Raw genomic sequence first — 18,051 nt, forward strand, 5'->3', positions numbered from 1 at the left:
CAAGCAATTTAGAGCAAGATTCAAAGAAATCCAAAGACTGGGTACAATTAAATGCATTTGTCTTTATCTCTTTCACATTTTCTTTCCTATACTTTCTGAACACAGGTACCAGAACAATTTTCTCTAAAATGCCAATTTCATCATGTCATTGATGTGCACAGAATCTTTTAATATCTCCCTGTGCCCTTAGGAAAATTCCAGACTTTTGAGCTGGCATTAAGATTTCTCATCAGTGTGGCAGCCCCAAATTTTTTTCCAGCTGCGTCTCCCACTTTCTTAAATAACCGGTGGTTAAAGCCAAACAGGTCACTGAACAAGCCTTGTGCTTTCCTGCCTCTCTGCCTGTGCTCAAACCATCCTCTCTACCTAAAAAGCCTTCTCCAGCTCGTCCTACCCATATCAGTTTCACTTATCTCTAAAAACGGGCTCAGGTTCATGTCTCATGTTCTGTGTGAAGACTTCTCTGACTCTCAGCCCCGTTGAGTCAATCCTTGAATTCCTATAGCAAAAAACATCCGGCTTTCCAGTTCTTAATGATGTCAGGTTGTGAGGTGTGTCATCATTTGGTACCACTAATCATTAAATCAGGAGATGGTAAATTTTAAATTTAAATTTTAACTTAAGCAATTTGAAGATTCTCCCCCTTGTTAACACCACCCTCCATCCCCTGAGTCCTGATGGGCTTTCTGGATGGGGCACCACTGCTACAGCACTGGCGATTACACAACCATGGGTCTGCCCGGAGTGTGTCCCACTGTATGATTCTAAGTGCACCACCTCGTCACTCACTCAGCCTGTCCGTTGGCCCAGCACGCAGGGCTCACGCTGGAGAACCAGAGGCTTGTCAGACATTGAGAGCCCCGTGCAGGAATAAAGGGAAGGGGAGGACTTTTGAAATGACTGCAAATCTATAACGGGCTGAGTGGCTTCAGCAGTTACCGCTGGGGTGGAGATGTTGGGGAAGGAGTCACATTTTGGGTGTAGAGACATGCAGGAGATAACAGCAGAGCTTCCAGAACAGGGCAAACACAAGAGACAGTCCCCATCCCCACTGCTGCTTAGGGACTCCCACAAATACTTGGGTAGAATTTGAAAGTGGTCAGATTTCCAAACTGAAGGTGACAGCAGAGCTAGAGAAATGCCATTTTTACCATTACTGTGACTCTTTTATTTTAGACAGGTGTGGCCTTGGACAACATGGGTTATATTCAGCTGTGTTTATTTGTCATTTTAAGGCACGCAGGAATGACAGAGAGACAAAAATAGTTGTTTTTAGGTGAAGGGGTTATGGGTAATTTTTGTGGTAACAGTTTAATTACAAATGATATATAATTATTAAACTGTTACCACAAAATTAAGAAATACTATAAATATGGAAATATTATTAAACCTGCTATGAAACCTTATATATAAAGTACATATTCATATATATATCTATGTACATATATAGTTAAAGGCACACATTGTTCACATCGGTCTGGGAATAATTTCTGGCTAGATACTTCATGGGTCGATGCTTGCACACTAGGGACTGTTGGCCCCTTCAGATTCTGTTAGGAAAAGCCAATGTGGTTGGATACAGAGGAAGAAAGGCTTCTATTAGGACCTAAGCAGGAAGAATAGAGTCTAGGAATCATTTCCTGCACACCAACGAAAAGATAGAAGAAGAAAGTAAATGATACAAGCTCTGTAGACATCAAGGTCAGCTCAGAGTAAAATTGGGTTATAGATGGAATAGGTCTTTAATTCCAATCTCGCCCCATTTTTATCTCCTTGGACCTCATTTTCTTCCATTTCCACTCTGTATCTTTATTAAGGTTTATGAAAGTATGTTTCATTTCTTTGCCTCTCTTGGTTCTGTTTCTCGGAACTTTTCCAGCACAAGAACTCGTTCTCGACACGTTTCTGGAGTTCCACTTCTGGCTTTATTGTCAAGCCCTAACTGGGGAATTCTGGACTCCACACAATGCCACGTAGGCCCTCAGGAGATTCCTCCACATTAAGCTGGCCGTGAACACACTGGCTGCCTCACCCCCTGTCTTGCCCTATGGATGTTCATCCACCAGGGATGAGATTTGGTACAAACCCTGGAAATCTGTACAGTTCCATGAGTGAATAGCATGGCCTCTTTTCCCTGGTGGACTCGATTCCTATCATCCCTGAGAGCATGCTCTGCTCTGACCCATAACTCATCTGACCTCAGGAAGGCCTGGGAACAGTGTCTTATTCCAATTACAGAAAGCAGAGTGTGACTGAAGTCAGCCCCAGGCCATCCTTGCTGGGCCTACCGCTCTGTGGAGGATTTCTGGAATTGACCACGCTTTAGTCAGGGGCCTCTTCAGACTTCATGAATATCACTCAAGTGAGTCCAGGCTGCAGCCCTCCAGAGGTCACATGACTCCCTCACTCCCACCCCAAGCAGCTTGCTAATCCTCAGAATCATTTGAGGCAGTTAACTAAGAAAAACTCACCTGGACTGCAGCGCTTCTGCAGAACCTATGAGAAACTTCATTTTGTCTTCACCTGGTCTGCACACTACCCTAGGTGGTCACAGGTATCATGGCCTGGTTAATTCTGAGGAATTTTCTGAAAGCCTGACAGAGACCCTGGTCTGGGGTCCAAGTTTCTACCAATTAGAGCTTTATGGTTAACTCTGAATATCTTGAAGAAGTGTCAGGGCTGTTTAATGCCCCAACATTGTCAAATAATGGGCTTTCTGTTAAACACCTAAAGTGTAGCAGAATTTGACTGTGTGACGCTGACGTTTTGGGACTAGACAGAACACCCCAGAATTTACAGAGACGCCACACCCACTATGGAATACCATGGCCTCCGGGTACGCTGTAGGTCAGTCTTCTCACACTTTAATGTGCCTGTGAATCACTGGGGATTTTGTAGATTCTGATTCAGCAGATCTAGGTGGGGCCTGAGATTCTGCATTTCTAGCAAGTTCCCAGGTGATGCTAATATTGCTGGTCCAAGGACCACACATTGAGTAGCAAGATTCTGAAGGAAGCAGAGCAGATGGAAAACATTCCAGCACACAATTCCAAATTATGTCCTTCCATGGACATAATTTTCTTACAGCTGGAAAGGAACTCACTGTTAAGACGAATGGAAGTGGCTTTCATCCACTTGGCTTTTGTAATCTCCTCCCGGACAGATGACATTTCTTCATTAGCAAGCAGAGATAAGGGAATTGATTAGTATCCAAGAAGAATGCAGACATGGGTTGGTATTTCCATGCCACTCCACATATGCCCCCTCAAATACTCACCTAAACACACCCCATTCGTCACCCGCCCACCTAGTGATACTGTGATTCAGTTCTTTGGGCCCCAGGACAAGGCAGAAGAGATGATGTGAAAGTGCATGGTGACTGGATAATGGTGAGTTCTGGGCAGCTGGGATTTTTAGAGAAGGTAACAGGGTTCTTTTCTCTTCAATCTCCACCTGGGCAGTGGGCAGCTCGCATTGGCTAGACACTGTGGGAATCAGAAAGAATAAACAAAACCTTATCCCAGCTCTCTAGACACTTGCTATGGAGTAAGGAAGACACTCGTGAGCAAATAACAATGGAACGATGTATGAACTCTGCAGGAGACTTACAACAAGTATTTGTTCTGAACGTACCTGGTGAGAGGGTGGGGCTAAAGTTTGCGAAAGGACTTAGAAAAGGCTTCACAGAAGCGTGGATGGGAACTTCCAGGTGGAGAAGGAGGCACGGGAGAGTAGTCTAACCAGAGTATCTTGACAAGCTTCCTTGAAGGAAAGGTGGGGAAGAGAGAGCAGCTCCGAAGAGGAGTCCCCGGGACCAAGGTTTTCCAAAGCACAGGGCATAAGGAAGGTGACTGACAGTGAAGCAAAGGCTCTTACTCAATATGAGATAAAGAATAGGTCAGATGGAGCTCCTACTGGGGTATGAGGGTTTTCTCTTTTCACTTTTAATGTTTCTCTGAGTGATTTTCTAAGTATTTCTAGTAAAGTTAAAGGTAGATAAGAAAGAGTTGATTGCTGTAATGAAAGTGGGTATTTGCGAGCTTCTCAAAGATCTTTGCACCAGAAAAAGATCAAGGGCAGATCACAGGGCTCCCAGGACAGGCCTGTTGTCTAGGACCAGCTGCAACAGTGGAAAGGGGCATAATTGCCATCTAGTGGCCCAAACCCACAAGTGTGAGCTCCATTCTAGGCATCTATAGTCTCCTCAGGTATGGAATCATCATGGCCTATACAAGTCATCTAGTGTGACCTCCTCAGTCCTCTTCCACATCCTAGTCCCTTAGTTTGGTTACTGAAGAATATTGATCCAACTACGAAAATGTCAGATGGGCAGTGTTATGCAAGAAATTAATTCATACTAAAGTGTAAAGAATTTCTCAAAAAATGTCAGCAACTGATGCTGCCCCTGTGTCTAATTTACGGAGGAGAGGAATTAATGGAGGAACAAACCATGGAGAGCAGGAAGAACAGAGGTGGGGGCTGGGGAGCCGCTCGTCCCTGAGAGAAGAAACAAATACAGGAAGAGGCGGCTGGAGCAGCAGCTGCCTTGGCTTTTACTTGTTTACCTTCTCCTGGGAAGGGGCACGTCAAAGCTGCTCATGAGATTATTTTTAGAGCTATTTTCAAACAGCGTGGCTAGAGAGGGCTGTGGTACTGTTTGGCCATGAAGAATGTTTAGCTTGTCTAGTTTTCTTATAGAAGGGCTTTGTTCCTAGGTGCACCAGCATGTTAAATTAAACGCTCTGGAGAAAGAAATCCCGTACCAGCGCCCCTGAATGATGTGGGGTGGCTCCTCTGGCACCACGAGGGGCCCTGGCATGGCCTTCTTCCGGTGCCGGATGGGGTGGTCTGTTTCACTGTTTTCCCGCTGGACTCCACTTCTCCAGGGTCCTTTCCTCTTAGCCAAATTCTTATTACTCTGAGAGAGACCAAGGGCTCCTTCTAGACCGTGAGGAAGGTATTTTGGATGAGGAGGCTGATGTGTAGTGAGGTAGAGCCATTACAGAGCAGGTTAGAGAGAGGACTAGAATGAGGCCAGGGTGGATGCAACAGGGAGGCAGAAGGAGCAGGGCCCGGGGCTTCTACAGTTAGACAGACCCAGTTCTCCTGGCTTCTCATGAGCTGTGCGACAGTTTAGGCAAGTTAGCTCATGTCTCTGGCCTCAGTTTCGTCTCAGGCCAGAGGAACAAACAAATTTCTCCCAGCCCTTACATGGTCCAGTCCAACTTCCTGGAGTGAAGGTCGAAAGTCCTGTAATCAGAAGCTGTGTGCATTTGCTGCAAAGTCCTGTAATCAGAAGCTGTGAGCATTTGCTGCAAAGTCCTGTGATCAGAAGCTGTGAGCATTTGCTCCAAGAGTCCTCTCCCCAAAGCTCCCTTGGGAAGCTGTAGTTCAAGGATTTGATCTTGGCCATCTCTGTCTCTTTCCCTCAGAGACAGTACTAAAAGCCCCTAATTGCTTTTAACCATTTTCAGCTGCTTTGTGGCTCTTCGGCAACCTCTTCATAGCAGTGTGAGGAAAAGGTTCTCTTTCTTATTGTCTAGAGTTCTGGTTGACATGCTTTAGCTTTGTGGATCATTCTCCAAAAGTCTTTCTTAGGGTTTTGCATGGTGCCCATCCTGGAGGACTCGATACCTGAGGCAGGTTGCCAATTGGAAGAAGAGAAAGCGTGGGAACACTTTCCTGCTTACCCATCTGACTTCTCTTTCTTGATTATCTGACCAAGCAGACCTCAAGAATACTGCCCATTGTAACAAAGCCCTTGCGAGATCTTCATTCAATGTTTTTAGTGATGGAAGAAGACATGGGAAGCACGTCTTGAGGTATGGAACCCCCCATTCAGAGAATCCATGTTGGCAGATTGAGAGATACCACATCTGAATTCTGTGGGGAACGATGCAAGCCCACTGTAGACCGCAATGAGTCAAGGAATGTCAGGCAGGACGGTGGTATAGCTCACACGGTTTGGTTTGTTGGGTGTTAGGTTTCTCACAGTTGGTCCAGGGACTGAGGGCAGGGGACCCAGTTGGTGTGGGGCTTTGGAGACCTTTACTGAACAGCTGGAAGGGAAGGAGTGACATCCAGAAGGTGAGGAGACACTTGGTCAAAGCTATTTTGCTGTTACTATTGCATTTGGTAACCAAGAGGCCGACTGTGGGCCCTCTTCTTCGCCTGTACATCCTGGTAAGGGGTCTCTATCTTAAGATGCTTTCTCCCTTTCCTGCCGTTCATTCCCCTCCTGAGAGTCAAACCTTCTCTCTCTGACTCATGTAGTTGCTGTAGAGGTAACTCTGATGTCAGGAGCAGAGGCCATTGATTTGAGGAGGAGGGCAGTGACTATCCAGAAACAAGTCTCCTCTCATCATGCAAATGCCCCTAATTAAGAAATCCAGAGACAGATTCTGTGTCATGGAAACATAATTTCCTTTGACTCAGAGAGTTCCAGGAATTGCCGCAGGCTATCAACTCTCTTGATTTCCTGGTTTAAATGGCTTCAGCCTTGGCCCTGAGTTTTCTAGAACGAAAGTGAATTCAATCTAACATTTGTGAAATATCTTCCATGTGCCAGGCATGGTCCTAGGAACTTGAGAAATAGGTGTGAACAACTACAGAGTCCCTGCCCTGAAAGAGCTTACAACTGAATAAAATAATCTTTAAGTGGTAAACCCTGAACGGTATGTGGATCCCGAAAGAAAGGTGAAAACTTTGTTTGGACACTGTTATGGCTTGAACTGTGTTCCTCTAAAATTCATTTGTTGAAGTCCTAATCTCTACTACCTCAAATGTGATCTTATTTCTAGACAGGGTCTTTACAGGGGAAATTAAGTGAAAGTGAGGTCTATAGGGTACACCCTAGGGAGAGAGGCCTGGAACAGAGCCCTCACAGCCCTCAGAAGGAATCAATCCTGCTGACACCTTCGCTTTAGATTTCTAGTCTCCAGAACTGTGAAACAATACATTTCTGCTGTTTAAGCCACTCAGTCTGTGGTACTTTGTTACAGCAGCCCTAGCAAAATCATATAGACACTCTGTGGTCCCCTCTGCTCTTGTACGATTTCGTGGGGAAAACCCTGGGTGGATATAAATTAGACGTTTGTGGAGTTTGCATTTACTAGACATTTGATAAATTCCTCCATCCATTTATTCATTCATTCCCCATCTCTTTACCTTGGTTTACTTATTTTTTTATCACACTTACCATTATCTGGGAAATTATTTTATCTTCTGTTTACTTGTTCACTGTTTCTTCACCTGCTTCATGGTACATGCACAATAAATATTTGTTTAATAAGCATTTATCCTTCCTTGTTCCCGTCCCTCTCTCCCTCTATGCAATATTTAAGCACCTCTTACGTCTTCTGTGTGCATAGCATTCTAGGCTCATCCCTGTCGGTATGTAAAGAAGTTCAAACAATGGCTCTTGTCTTTGGAGGGTTTGTGATTTCAGGAGAGTCACAAAGCAAGCTCATGTGAGGGGCTGCATTCCACCACCAGGTGGTGGGGGAGTCTGTGCTAGACAGGTGTTGGATCATAACTGGGCTATGTAGGGCCGAGTGGGACTGCTGCAGGCCATGGGTCCAGCAAGGCATGGGGATGGAGATGATGGCTAGAACCTGGAAACTTCATTCTGGCATCCCAGGAGGTCAGAGCCAAAGCCCAGGGGTTCTCAGGTCCGGCTGGACATGAAAATCACCTTGGGAACTTAAAAAAAAGGCTAATGTCAAGACCCTACCTTGATCTGGGATGTCCTGGAAACTGCAGGCAAGTCTTCAGAGGGATGAAATCCTTTTAGGAGGTGGATTGACAGCTGTGGCTTCTGGCTGCAAGACCCAGGCCTCTCTGGGCCATCATGAGACCTCTGTAGTTCTGGAGTGGCAGGGATAACTGCTGGAAATAAGATATCTGGCTAAGCTCCCCTGGTACGGCCTCCTTCTCCTGAGAGCACCAGTGCCCGCTGTGACGTCAGAAGGATGTGCTGACAGATCTGTGTCCTGTTTCCAATTCTCTGCTGTCTTTTATGGTGGGAGCAGCAGCAACAGCAATAGAACTAACCTGGCCTCCCTCTTTTTAGGAGCCCTCGGCTTCCGGTAGGTGTTCATAGATAGGAACCATCCAGAGAAGTGGTTTTTGTTGTTGCTGGTTTTTATTTGTTTGTTTTGAGGATGTTGGGGAAATCGGGTCCAGAGTTTTAGGGATCTTAACTATTTGGGTCCTCTTAGCTCAGTGTCTTCCAGCATTACCTGTAAGGCCCTGTCATAACGCTTGGCATAAAGTGGACTCTCAATAATGAGACAGCAGAGCCTCTCCAGAAGGCTAAATTTCAAGTACAGCCTGAAAGGAAAATACTGCCAGATTCCTTTTTATTTGTTCAAGATACTCTTGGTACAAACAGAAAAGTGGGAGCAAAGAGAGAGTTGGCCGGTCTTCAAAACAAACCTAGAGATGTTGACTGGGAATCTACGAGGTGTCAGGCACCGGGCGCGGACACGCAAAGATGGGTGACACACGGCTGTCGCCCTCCAGTCTCTGGTTGGAGAGGCAAGAAATGACCACGGGAAAAGTTAACAATCAAGGATTTATGTAACAGCCCAAGACAATAGAATTGTTGTCAGCGGGCATTTCAGGAGTATATGATTTATTGCCAAATACATGCTGAGGCCAGTTGGAACTGGTCAGAAGAAAGCAAGGTCACTTCAGGCTGGGGTGGTTAGAATGAGGGAGACAGGGGCTGGTGTGAACAAAGTTAGAGCCCGAGGTGGGCGCCGGGAACAGACAGTAAACCCATGCGGCAGAAGCAGGGGGAGTTTTAGGCAAGTTGAGAATAAGGGAGGGCCGAGTTCCATAATGGGGGACCTCGAACCCCAAACCAAGGTGAGAGTTCATCCTGCAGGAAGTGGGAGCAGTGAACGTTTTTCAACAAAGTAGAAATTCGAGTGGAAGGGATCCCGTGGCCGCCCCAGTCTCACAGATCTGTGCTCTGTGCTGCTTCTAGTTGTCATGGGGTCTTCTGCAACTCTTGTCCAGTACCATCTTTCTGTGCCACATAAAGGGCACAATATTTGAGAAAGAACTTTCAGTTGGGAGGACTGGCTGTGATCTTTTTAAACAAGGGACTTGCTTGTTTTCAATATCACGTGTATTTGGCATTGAACTTCCTGAAGAGGGCGGGAGTGACCAGGTAGCTTCAGAAAGCTCCCTTCCAGCCTCTGGGATGCTGTTCAATGACTCAGCAATGGAGGGTTTTGCAATAGGCTTACAGAACCAGACAAGCCTGTGTTTCCTAAGGAAAGTTTGGTGTCCTAAGAAAACCTCCAGCGTGGATCCCTGGCCTGCCAGGTTGAAATTCCTTCTGTTTTCTGGTAGCACGCCTGGAGCACATGCTCTGGAACCAGCGTTGGGAGCCCCCAAAGGGCTTTGGAATCAAGTCAGATTTCACTTCAAACCCTGGCTCTGCCTCAAACCAGCTGTGTGACGTTGGGCAAATTGCTTAACCTCTCCCAGTTAGTTTTCTCATGTGTAAAACAGAAACAACAACTACTTTGCAGGGTGGTTATAAGGCTTAAATGGGACAAATATTAAGTGACACATAACAGCAATATAAAATCCTATATATTTTTTCTATTACAAAGTGCATAATATTTTGATAAAGGAAATTAGCTATGTCTCTTGGCTCCACCTGAAAAAAATCAGATTTCCTGACTTTCCAATTGTACCTTTCCCTCCAGGCTTGCCCTAATATTTGAGTTTTGGGGTGGACATGCTCCCACAGTAAGTGCAGCCTCACCTAGAAGGGGTTCAGAGAGAAAATTCTGTTGCTCAAGAAGTGGGCTGAACCCAAGGGCCATCCTCACTTTGCCAGATCTATTAAGAAGACCCTTCCCGGGGCTGGCCTGGTGGCACAGCGGTTAAGTGTACACGCTCTGCTTTGGCGGCCCAGGGTCCACCGGTTTGGATCCCGGGTGCAGACATGGCACCACTCATCAAGCCATGCTGTGGCAGGCATCCCACATATAAAGTGGAGGAAGATGGGCATGCATATTAGCTCAGGGCCACTCTTCATCAGCAAAAAGAGGAGGATTGGCAGATGTTAGCTCAGAGCTGAGCTTCCTCAAAAAAAAAAAAAAAGAAGACCCTTCCCTCAGGAATGAATTGAACACAAAGAAGGGGGATTTTGGTTTTAAAGCAAGAAAACATGAAGAGGATTTCTAATAAATCTGTGTTTCCCAAACAACTCTCTAAGACAAACACATAATGTGTACCATGTGCCAGGCACAGTTCAAACCAGTTTATAAATATTAATTCATTTAACCCTCAAAACAACTGTATGAGATGGGTGTTATTATCCTAGTTTACAGTTGAGGAAACTGAGGCACAAAGAGGTTATGCAACTTGCTGAAAGCCACATAGACATGTGGGTGACTTGAAGCCCAGTCACTGCAGCGGGGGTAGAAAATTATTGTACAAAAATCAGCGGAGAAGAAAGCCTATCTAAAATGCTTTCTTTTGACAAAGGGTTCAGATATTATCACAGGGGATTTAAATTGAAGTGAATCAGCACCTGAGAGACCGAACCCTGCTCCCCAGGTGACCTCAGCTCTCATGAGTGGTCTCACTGGGGTCCCCCTTGAGACGGTTCTGGCTAGGCCACTCCTCTTATTTCTTCTGACAAGGGACTTGCTTGTTTTCAGTATCATGCTCCAGGACAGCGCTGGGTGCTGGACACCAAGAGAATGACAAGTTTTAGGCTTGGGAAGCTCACAGTCTCACGGGGAGAGTAGAGAAATGGACCCACAGTTACACACACACTGAAGAAAGGGCTCTGCGAGGGTAGCCCTGCCTTTCTTTCCAGAAGCGAGCCTCACTTTCCCTCAACTCAGAGCCGGAGCCAGCATGCTCACTACCAGAGAGGCAACTGCCACCATCAGTTCCCTGAAGCAGCTAAGAGGCCGCCTTTGTTCCTTATCTTCCTCCCTCCATCGCCACATCTCCATCTCTCTCCGTTCCTTAGACTTGTCCTCCTTCCCTTCTTTTTTCCTGTCCTTCTGATTGTCTCTTAGTCACCCACGGACCATTCCAGGGTCTCTCCCAAGTGCTTATTCTCTGAGCCTGCGTGTCTTGCTAGTACGTTTAGACATTCCAAGGTAAGCCCAAGAATGAAGAGGGTTGGGAACACTGACCCCGATCTTGGTGAGCTCACAACAGGTAATTTTCCCTCGTGACCCTCGCGCTTCCTGTCTCTTTGTGACCTCAATTGTGAACTGAACATCCCAAGATCTTCCCTTATTCAAATGCAGTTTGGCCGGGGATGGTAGGATCAGGAACATTCAGGGAGTGTGGGTGCCAGAGGTGAGGAAGAGCGAAGTCTGAGGACAAAAGGGAAGCTCTCTCCTGCTTTCAGCCCATAAACACCATCTCTGCACTAGACCTCCCTTAAAAAAGCCCAGATGGTATTCCTGGGAAAAGTACAGCAGCCAGAGGGAACAGAGAAACTGTTTTGTTTGTGGCTCAGAGAAAGGGGACTCAGGAAAGCGATGGTGAGAAAGACGAACAGACTGTCCTCCTGCTAATACTGCTTGTTACTCAGCTACAAGCCTGTGAGGAAAGCATCCTTAAGAGAAGCCTTTTATCACAATGACCTTCTTGTTTCTCTTCCATTAACTCTGTCACTCTTCCTAACCTCCCTCTCAGAGACTTAAGGGACTGTTATTTTCAGAATCCAGTTGCTTCTGGGTCTTTTAGTGATGTCATTTCTTGCTCTTAAATCACTGGAAGGCAGTGAAGCGAGACGGCTCTGCCTGCCTTTTGGCTGCTTTGCTGGCCCCAGAACAGGTTCTTTGCCTTCCTTTGTTTCATCCACTTCTCTGCTCAGAAATCCACCCATCAAACATTTATTGGGCAAAGCTTTATGCAAAGCTCTCTGATGGCCACTCTAGAGGATACAACGATACAGAAGACACACTCAGCGTCCTTCAGGAGCCTGCTATCTGGGCAGGAGACATATTTAAACATAATAAAATAGACACAGACACAGAAAGATTCTGTGGAACTTGCACTGACTTTTCTCTTCACCATTTTAGAAGTAACATGGTTTGTTTAAAACATGCCTCCTACCTCTGATGCTTTCTTCTCCTCCACAAACTCCAGGAAGGCCAAAGCAATCCTTTAAGGAAAGAGAGTTTGGCACAGGCCAGGAGACAGGAACAGACTTCGGAATCAGAATGGACACCTCCAAGTCCAATATTCCAATCAGCAGGGCAGAATCAGGCCTGGCTCCAGGCAGAGATATGTACGGCCCTGATGACAGCAGCGGAAACAATGCTTGCTTCTTCAGGATTTGTTTGCACAAGTTACTGCCCTCTCTTCAAGAGCATAACAATCAAAAGCATGCCAAAGTCATGGCATGCTCATTCCTTTAAGAATTTCGTCACTGGATTAGCTGGTCTTGGGGAAAAGACCTAGGGAAGGAGCTGGCGAGGAATGGGTGGGGGGTGGTGCAGAGTAAAGGATAGATGTGGAGATAGTATTTTGGGGCAGGCAGTCGTGGTGTTTGGCACATAGTTTTTGAACGAAATGACAAATAAAGAAAATTCAGGGTAGATTCTCCCTCTTTTCAACCAAGTCTAGCAAGGGTTACAAAGTCATTCTAGGTACATAGACTGCAAAACATCCTTTCCTTAAACTAGGGGATCCCAAAACATCCTTTTTTTAAACTAGGGGATCAGTTTATTTGGGGGTGTTCAGGAAAGGCCGAGGAGGGAATGCATGCTCCCCCTGAGTCTTGAAGGAGGAGTAACTGACAAGGTGCACTGAGAGGGAAAAGAAATTCTAGGATGGAAGAGGAATGGAGATGTAGAAGGGCTGGGATGGTGGGACCGAGGGTAGAGGAGCAGAGAGAGTGAGAAGGCTAGAAGGACTGCCAGGTTTAGAGCGTGCACAGACCACATTAATGAACGGGATGCTGCTGGTGGTGACACACTGGGAGGAAAGGAGCCCACCCACAGGATGCCCAATGGGTGGGAAGAGTCAAGGCTCTCTCGAGTTTCCTCTATCCACTGGGGCAGGTGTTTCTTGCTAGGAAGCTGCACAAGGAGACCACAGAAGAATCTGTTGTAAATGGAGTTCTGTAGAAGACACACTTGGAAGCTAGGGTCAGCCAGTGGCAACTTTGATAGCTGCTGTGTGTCCACTCCTGTGGGTGGTTCAGTCTTCTCTGTGCTCCCCTCCCACCCCCCGCCACAACGAGACTACAATTGCTGCAGACACTTGCCTTGGGAGCCATTTCTCTTTTATTAAGGCATCACTTGGACCGCACACGAACAGCACATGCAGAAACTGCAAACCCACACACAGAATAAATTACGACATCTGCATTTAAAATTAAACAATAGAAGAAGCTATGCTACCGGGAGGGCCTCCCAGTCCAGTGTGAGATTCATGAGGTGTCGGCAGCCCCCGAGAGTCCATGATAAGTCTTCTGTGAGGCATTTGGAATCAAATGGCCCCTCCAAGCATATCTAATGAGGCCCAAACTCCTGCACACAAACCTGTACACACACAGACACACACACAGAGGAGGTGGCAGGGGATGGCCTGTAAACAACAACCAGCTCAGCAACAAGTGACGTGGACCCAGCTGTGCTTTCCCTGTGGCTCTGGCGGCAGATGAGGTCCTGTCACTCATCCTTCCCCCCCTCCCTGGCTCCCCTGAGAGGTGCGGGCGGGCCCCTGAGGCTGTGAGGCAGTGGAGGGCTGCTTCCGGAGGCAAGGAACCCAGATTTGTTACCCTGGACTGCAGGCTGAGTGCCCCTCAGCTCTCCTACACTGCCCCTGCTCTACTGGCTGGTCTGCCAAGCCTGCTTGCCCCTCCCAGAAGGAGTGAAATGTGTCCCCAGGGAAGTCTGCCAACTTGGGAGTCCCAGGAGCTGTGGGCAAGTCCTACATGGGCCACTAGCTAGCGGCGTGATGTTGGGAAAGTCACCTCAGTCCTCAAACCCTCACATTCCCCATATTCCTCATGTTCCCCATCTGTAAAAGTGGGAAAGAGAGTGTCTACTTCACAGGGTTGTCATAAGGAATTACTGAGATTGAACATTGCCAGGTACCACGCCAGATTCAAGTAAATGTTCAAAAACCTGTTTTCTTTCCTGCCTTCTTCTCCCCTATTTCTTCCTTTCTAGTTCCTTATTTTCTATTTCCCGGTTTTTGTAGCCGTCAGTGGTCATGTAACCCCAATGGCACCAAAAGCACCTCTTGACCAACAGGGCCTCCCTACCCCAACAGAGACTGTGTCCCCACAATACAAAATGGCACTGCTGGCAGAGTCAAAGGGATGGGCCACAGGACCAGGAGACAGTCTGGGCCCCAAGTGTCATCGAGCCCAGGAGAGAGATCTGGGTAGGCCGTGGGCACATGGAGATCCGACAGTCTCAGGGATGATGGTGAGGAGCCATAAAGGTGGAAAGACACGAACACCAAATGGTAGTGTTGAGGTGTCTCTGAGCTGAGTCTGGCCAGAAACTGGAACCTAGGGGTGATGCTGTTTACAACCTTCAGCAGAAACAAAACCACCCCGTGCCAAGAGAGGGACCCTCAAGGATGTAGGAGACTCATCTTTCTAGCAGGTCAATCCACCAAAAGGCCAGTTTGATGGGGCACAGTGCGCAACTCTGGTTCTGCAGAAATTTTCCTTCCATCTCTCGATCTGTCTGTCCACCTAGCCATCCCTCTGGTATACATTAAGAGTTTCGTAAAATACAGGCTGACCTGGACAGAAAACCCTCTGTGCTCATTCAGTACCTTTTATCCAAAGGGTATCTTTTATGGTCATGCAACTGGAGTCTTTTACAGGAATGCTGTGAGGTAGTAACAAGACAGGCAAAACCCCTCTGTTGATAGGTCAAGAAGTGCTCAGGGCAACACAGTGCTCAAGCGAGCACAGCTGGAACACGGTAAGGGTTGGTCAAACGCAGGGCACCAGTCTGTTCCCCGAAGGCCACAGGCCTTGGTACAGCTTGTCCTGGACTGACCTCTATATCCAGCCTGCTCTGCTGCTTTTCACACCAGTGTGGGTTTCAAGTCATCTTTGAAGTTCACGATAGGCTTCGAGCGGGCCCACAGCTTTTCCCAGGAAGCCAGCCTGCCAGCAGGCTCAAGGTCGGTGTCTGACGAGCCACTGTCACTGGAATCAGAGGAGCTCTCAAAGCAGATTTCACAGTAGGGCCGGTGGCAGCGGCAGAAGAACTCGTCTGAGCTGCTGGACTCGGTGTCAAGGTAGTTGCACGGAGAAGACAGGGAGGGACAGCCTGGGGACCCCGGGGGCTGCAGCTGCCACTGTTCAGGCAGGTCTGGTAACGCTCTGGATAGGTGTCGGGGAACGGGACATGGTGCCTGGCTGGAACCAGAAGCCTGGTGTGGAAAGGCTACACGGCTCCCTCCCGCCCCTGGGCACTCTGGCTGGCTTAGTTTGTTGCCCTCCAGGGTGCCCGGCTTGCCTTGAGGATCTGGGAGGAGTAAAGGCTTCCTGGAAGAGGGTCTTGGTATCCTGGAATGAGCAGTCTGGGAGTGCAGGTAGGGGCTGGACTCCTGCACATTTAGCCCACTGTGAGGCCCAGAAACAGTCCTATTTGCCCGATGCCCCGCAGAGGAGGGTGCAGAGCCCAGGAAGTATGAGCGAGCTCGCTGTACTGCCCGCCTTCTCCTCACCATGTATGGGCTGAAGCCCAGCTCCTTGGAGAGGGGCATCTTCTGGGGAGAGCAGGGCTGCTGGGGGCAAGATGCGGAAGAGGGGAGGGGAGCCTCGGGGCCCAGGCCCAGGTCTTGTAAGACTTCCCGAAGCTTCTCCCTGATCACTGAATTGACTCTGGACAGCCGCTCTTGGGGCTCCTCTAAGTTCCCTAGCTGTCCCTGTCTCTGGGGAACAGGACCTTCCCTAGCTGGTGTGAGACTCCAGTGGGGGGCCATGGGCACCCCGTCTCTTCTTTCTATACCCTGGCTTTGCTCAGCCTGCGGCTTCTGGCTGCAGCCCAAATTTAAATGATCAGAAAAGTCTTTCAAGTAAGAAATGTTCTCCTGCCCTGGGGCGGGGGTGGCTTCCTTCCCAGGCCCCCCCAGGCTTTGCACACTGGAGGAGGGCACTGAGGTACTCTGGGAGTCCTGAGCGGCCACACTGGCATCATTCTGAGAGTCAGAGAGGCATTCTGAAGGCCCTGGGGCTGCCCGGCTGTGGGCGGAGGCCGCAGCCAGGATGTCCTCGCTGTGGGAAGAGGCAGGCGGGCCAGCCCACTCTGGGAGGTCAGAGGTGCACTCAGCTGACATCAGCCTCATGAGCTTCTCTTTGGCGTTGTTGACTTGTTCCTGCAGACTTTCAATCATAGCATTTTTCTGTAAAATAAAAGCAAAACCATTAATAAAAGATGCTGCTGAGGGTTTTCACACTGTCTCCTGTGGTGGAGAAAGTGTGGCCTCAGAAGACTTTGGTTTAACTCCCCGTTCCTCCGCGTACTACTGGGGATCTTAGGCTCCAAGGAGGTGCCTCCATGATGTGAAATGAGTTGATGCAAGTAAAGCGTGTAGCACGATAACTGACACATGGCACTCACTAGAGGATAACCATGATTTATTGTGGGATGATCTTAGTCCCTGCCAGCTAGGTCCCCAGACTGTGTGGCACTGAGAAGGGAAGTCAGAGGAGGCTCGTACGGCTGCAGGCTGGCTGCCACAGCACCCTCTCACCTTCCCTCAGAACTGCCAGAGCCAGGTCACTCCACAGGACCCCACGCTGAATAAAGTTTGGGATGGCCCAACTCTGGGTTTATCACACTTTTGCAAAATACAGATGAATCTGAGGCACATCTCAAGGGGATGAATGAATGGGGAAACAAGCATTTTGCCTCTTGCTAAACAAACTAGAAAATGGGAAAAAAGAGAGAGAAGGATGGAGACTCCTGGGCTGAAGGGATAAGACTGGAGCGAGGGGGGCCAACGAGAACCTCAGGTTGGTGTTATCACCTCCCTCAGCTGGATCCGGGGTTGGGAGGCCAAAGCTACCATGCGGCACTATCAGCTGTCAATATCTCCTAAAGAAGCACAGGCACCAGAATTACTAGAGAAGTTTTGTTTTTTTTTTTTTTCCAAAAAAATAGGGTCGTTGGCACTAAGTCCCTGATCGCTTGAATCAGGAGATCTGAACTGGAGCCCAGAAGATGAATGAGGCGGGGGCAGTTCTGCTACTGAGCTGCCTACCTGCTACATGGCTGTTAGCTGATAAACAGGCTGTGCCCGGGAGGGCAGGCAGATGAGAGGTGCAGAGGTGTACCTGTTCTAACTGCAAGATCATGGGGCATGAAGGCGGAGGAGGATTGGTGGTGGGTGTGCCCTGAGCATCCTCTGATACAGCTGATACAGTGATATAGCTGCTGATTCTCGAGCCCAGACCTTATGTCCACCTTCTGAAATTTCTGCTGCTCAAAGGCAGTGGGGCAGGGAGGGGAACCGATGGTCTCGGGGTAGACGGCACGGAGTCGAGGGTTTGGGAAGGTACAATACAGCATCGTGTTCTAGGAAGCGCTTGTCCGAAAACCAGCATGCTGCCTCTTTGTTGCCATCCTCTTTAGAAGCTGAGCATGAGCATGTGGATGTCCATTTACGATGCCCTAGAAATAAAAGGATGTCTCCCATCTTCAGGATACCTGATACAAGTCACCTATGGACTGACCCTGCGGTTTCTTTTCAAGGTAATATGGGAGCATTGCCCAGAAGTGACCCTGTAAGTGAGCAGTAACTTGAATAAACCAGTCCAGCACGAGTCTTCTGGCAGCAACTCCAAGGCACATCCACTGCTTCCGATTTATAAGCAGGAAGGTGATTTTTCTGATTATTGGTACTCCCAGTTTCATCCTGGTTTCGTCTAGTTCTTTTATCCTCAGGAGAGAGTCCAGGACCACTGAGTTACTAGTGAACCAGCAGAAGGGACTTGCCGCTGAGCACCGGCCCACCCATCCCCCCTCTTCCTCACCCGCAGAGAGTAAGGTCTGGGCGTTGCTGGGGCGCAGA

At 48.2% G+C, this 18,051-nt stretch overlaps 1 protein-coding gene across 4 annotated transcripts in view; it reads right to left on the reverse strand.

The window, feature by feature from the left end:
* Positions 1-13,280: 13,280 nt before the first annotated feature.
* Positions 13,281-18,051, reverse strand: part of GPR156 (G protein-coupled receptor 156) — an 86,023-nt gene continuing 81,252 nt past the window's right edge. For all 4 annotated transcript variants that reach the window (XM_046657829.1, XM_046657828.1, XM_046657830.1 and 1 more), the window contains one exon: positions 13,281-16,380. In XM_046657829.1, the coding sequence (XP_046513785.1) occupies positions 15,055-16,380 (1,326 nt within the window). In that variant the 3' untranslated portion in view covers positions 13,281-15,054. The remainder of the gene's footprint in view (positions 16,381-18,051) is intronic.

The sequence above is a fragment of the Equus quagga genome, chromosome 4 (genome assembly GCF_021613505.1).
Source record: "Equus quagga isolate Etosha38 chromosome 4, UCLA_HA_Equagga_1.0, whole genome shotgun sequence".
Lineage (NCBI taxonomy): Eukaryota > Metazoa > Chordata > Mammalia > Perissodactyla > Equidae > Equus > Equus quagga.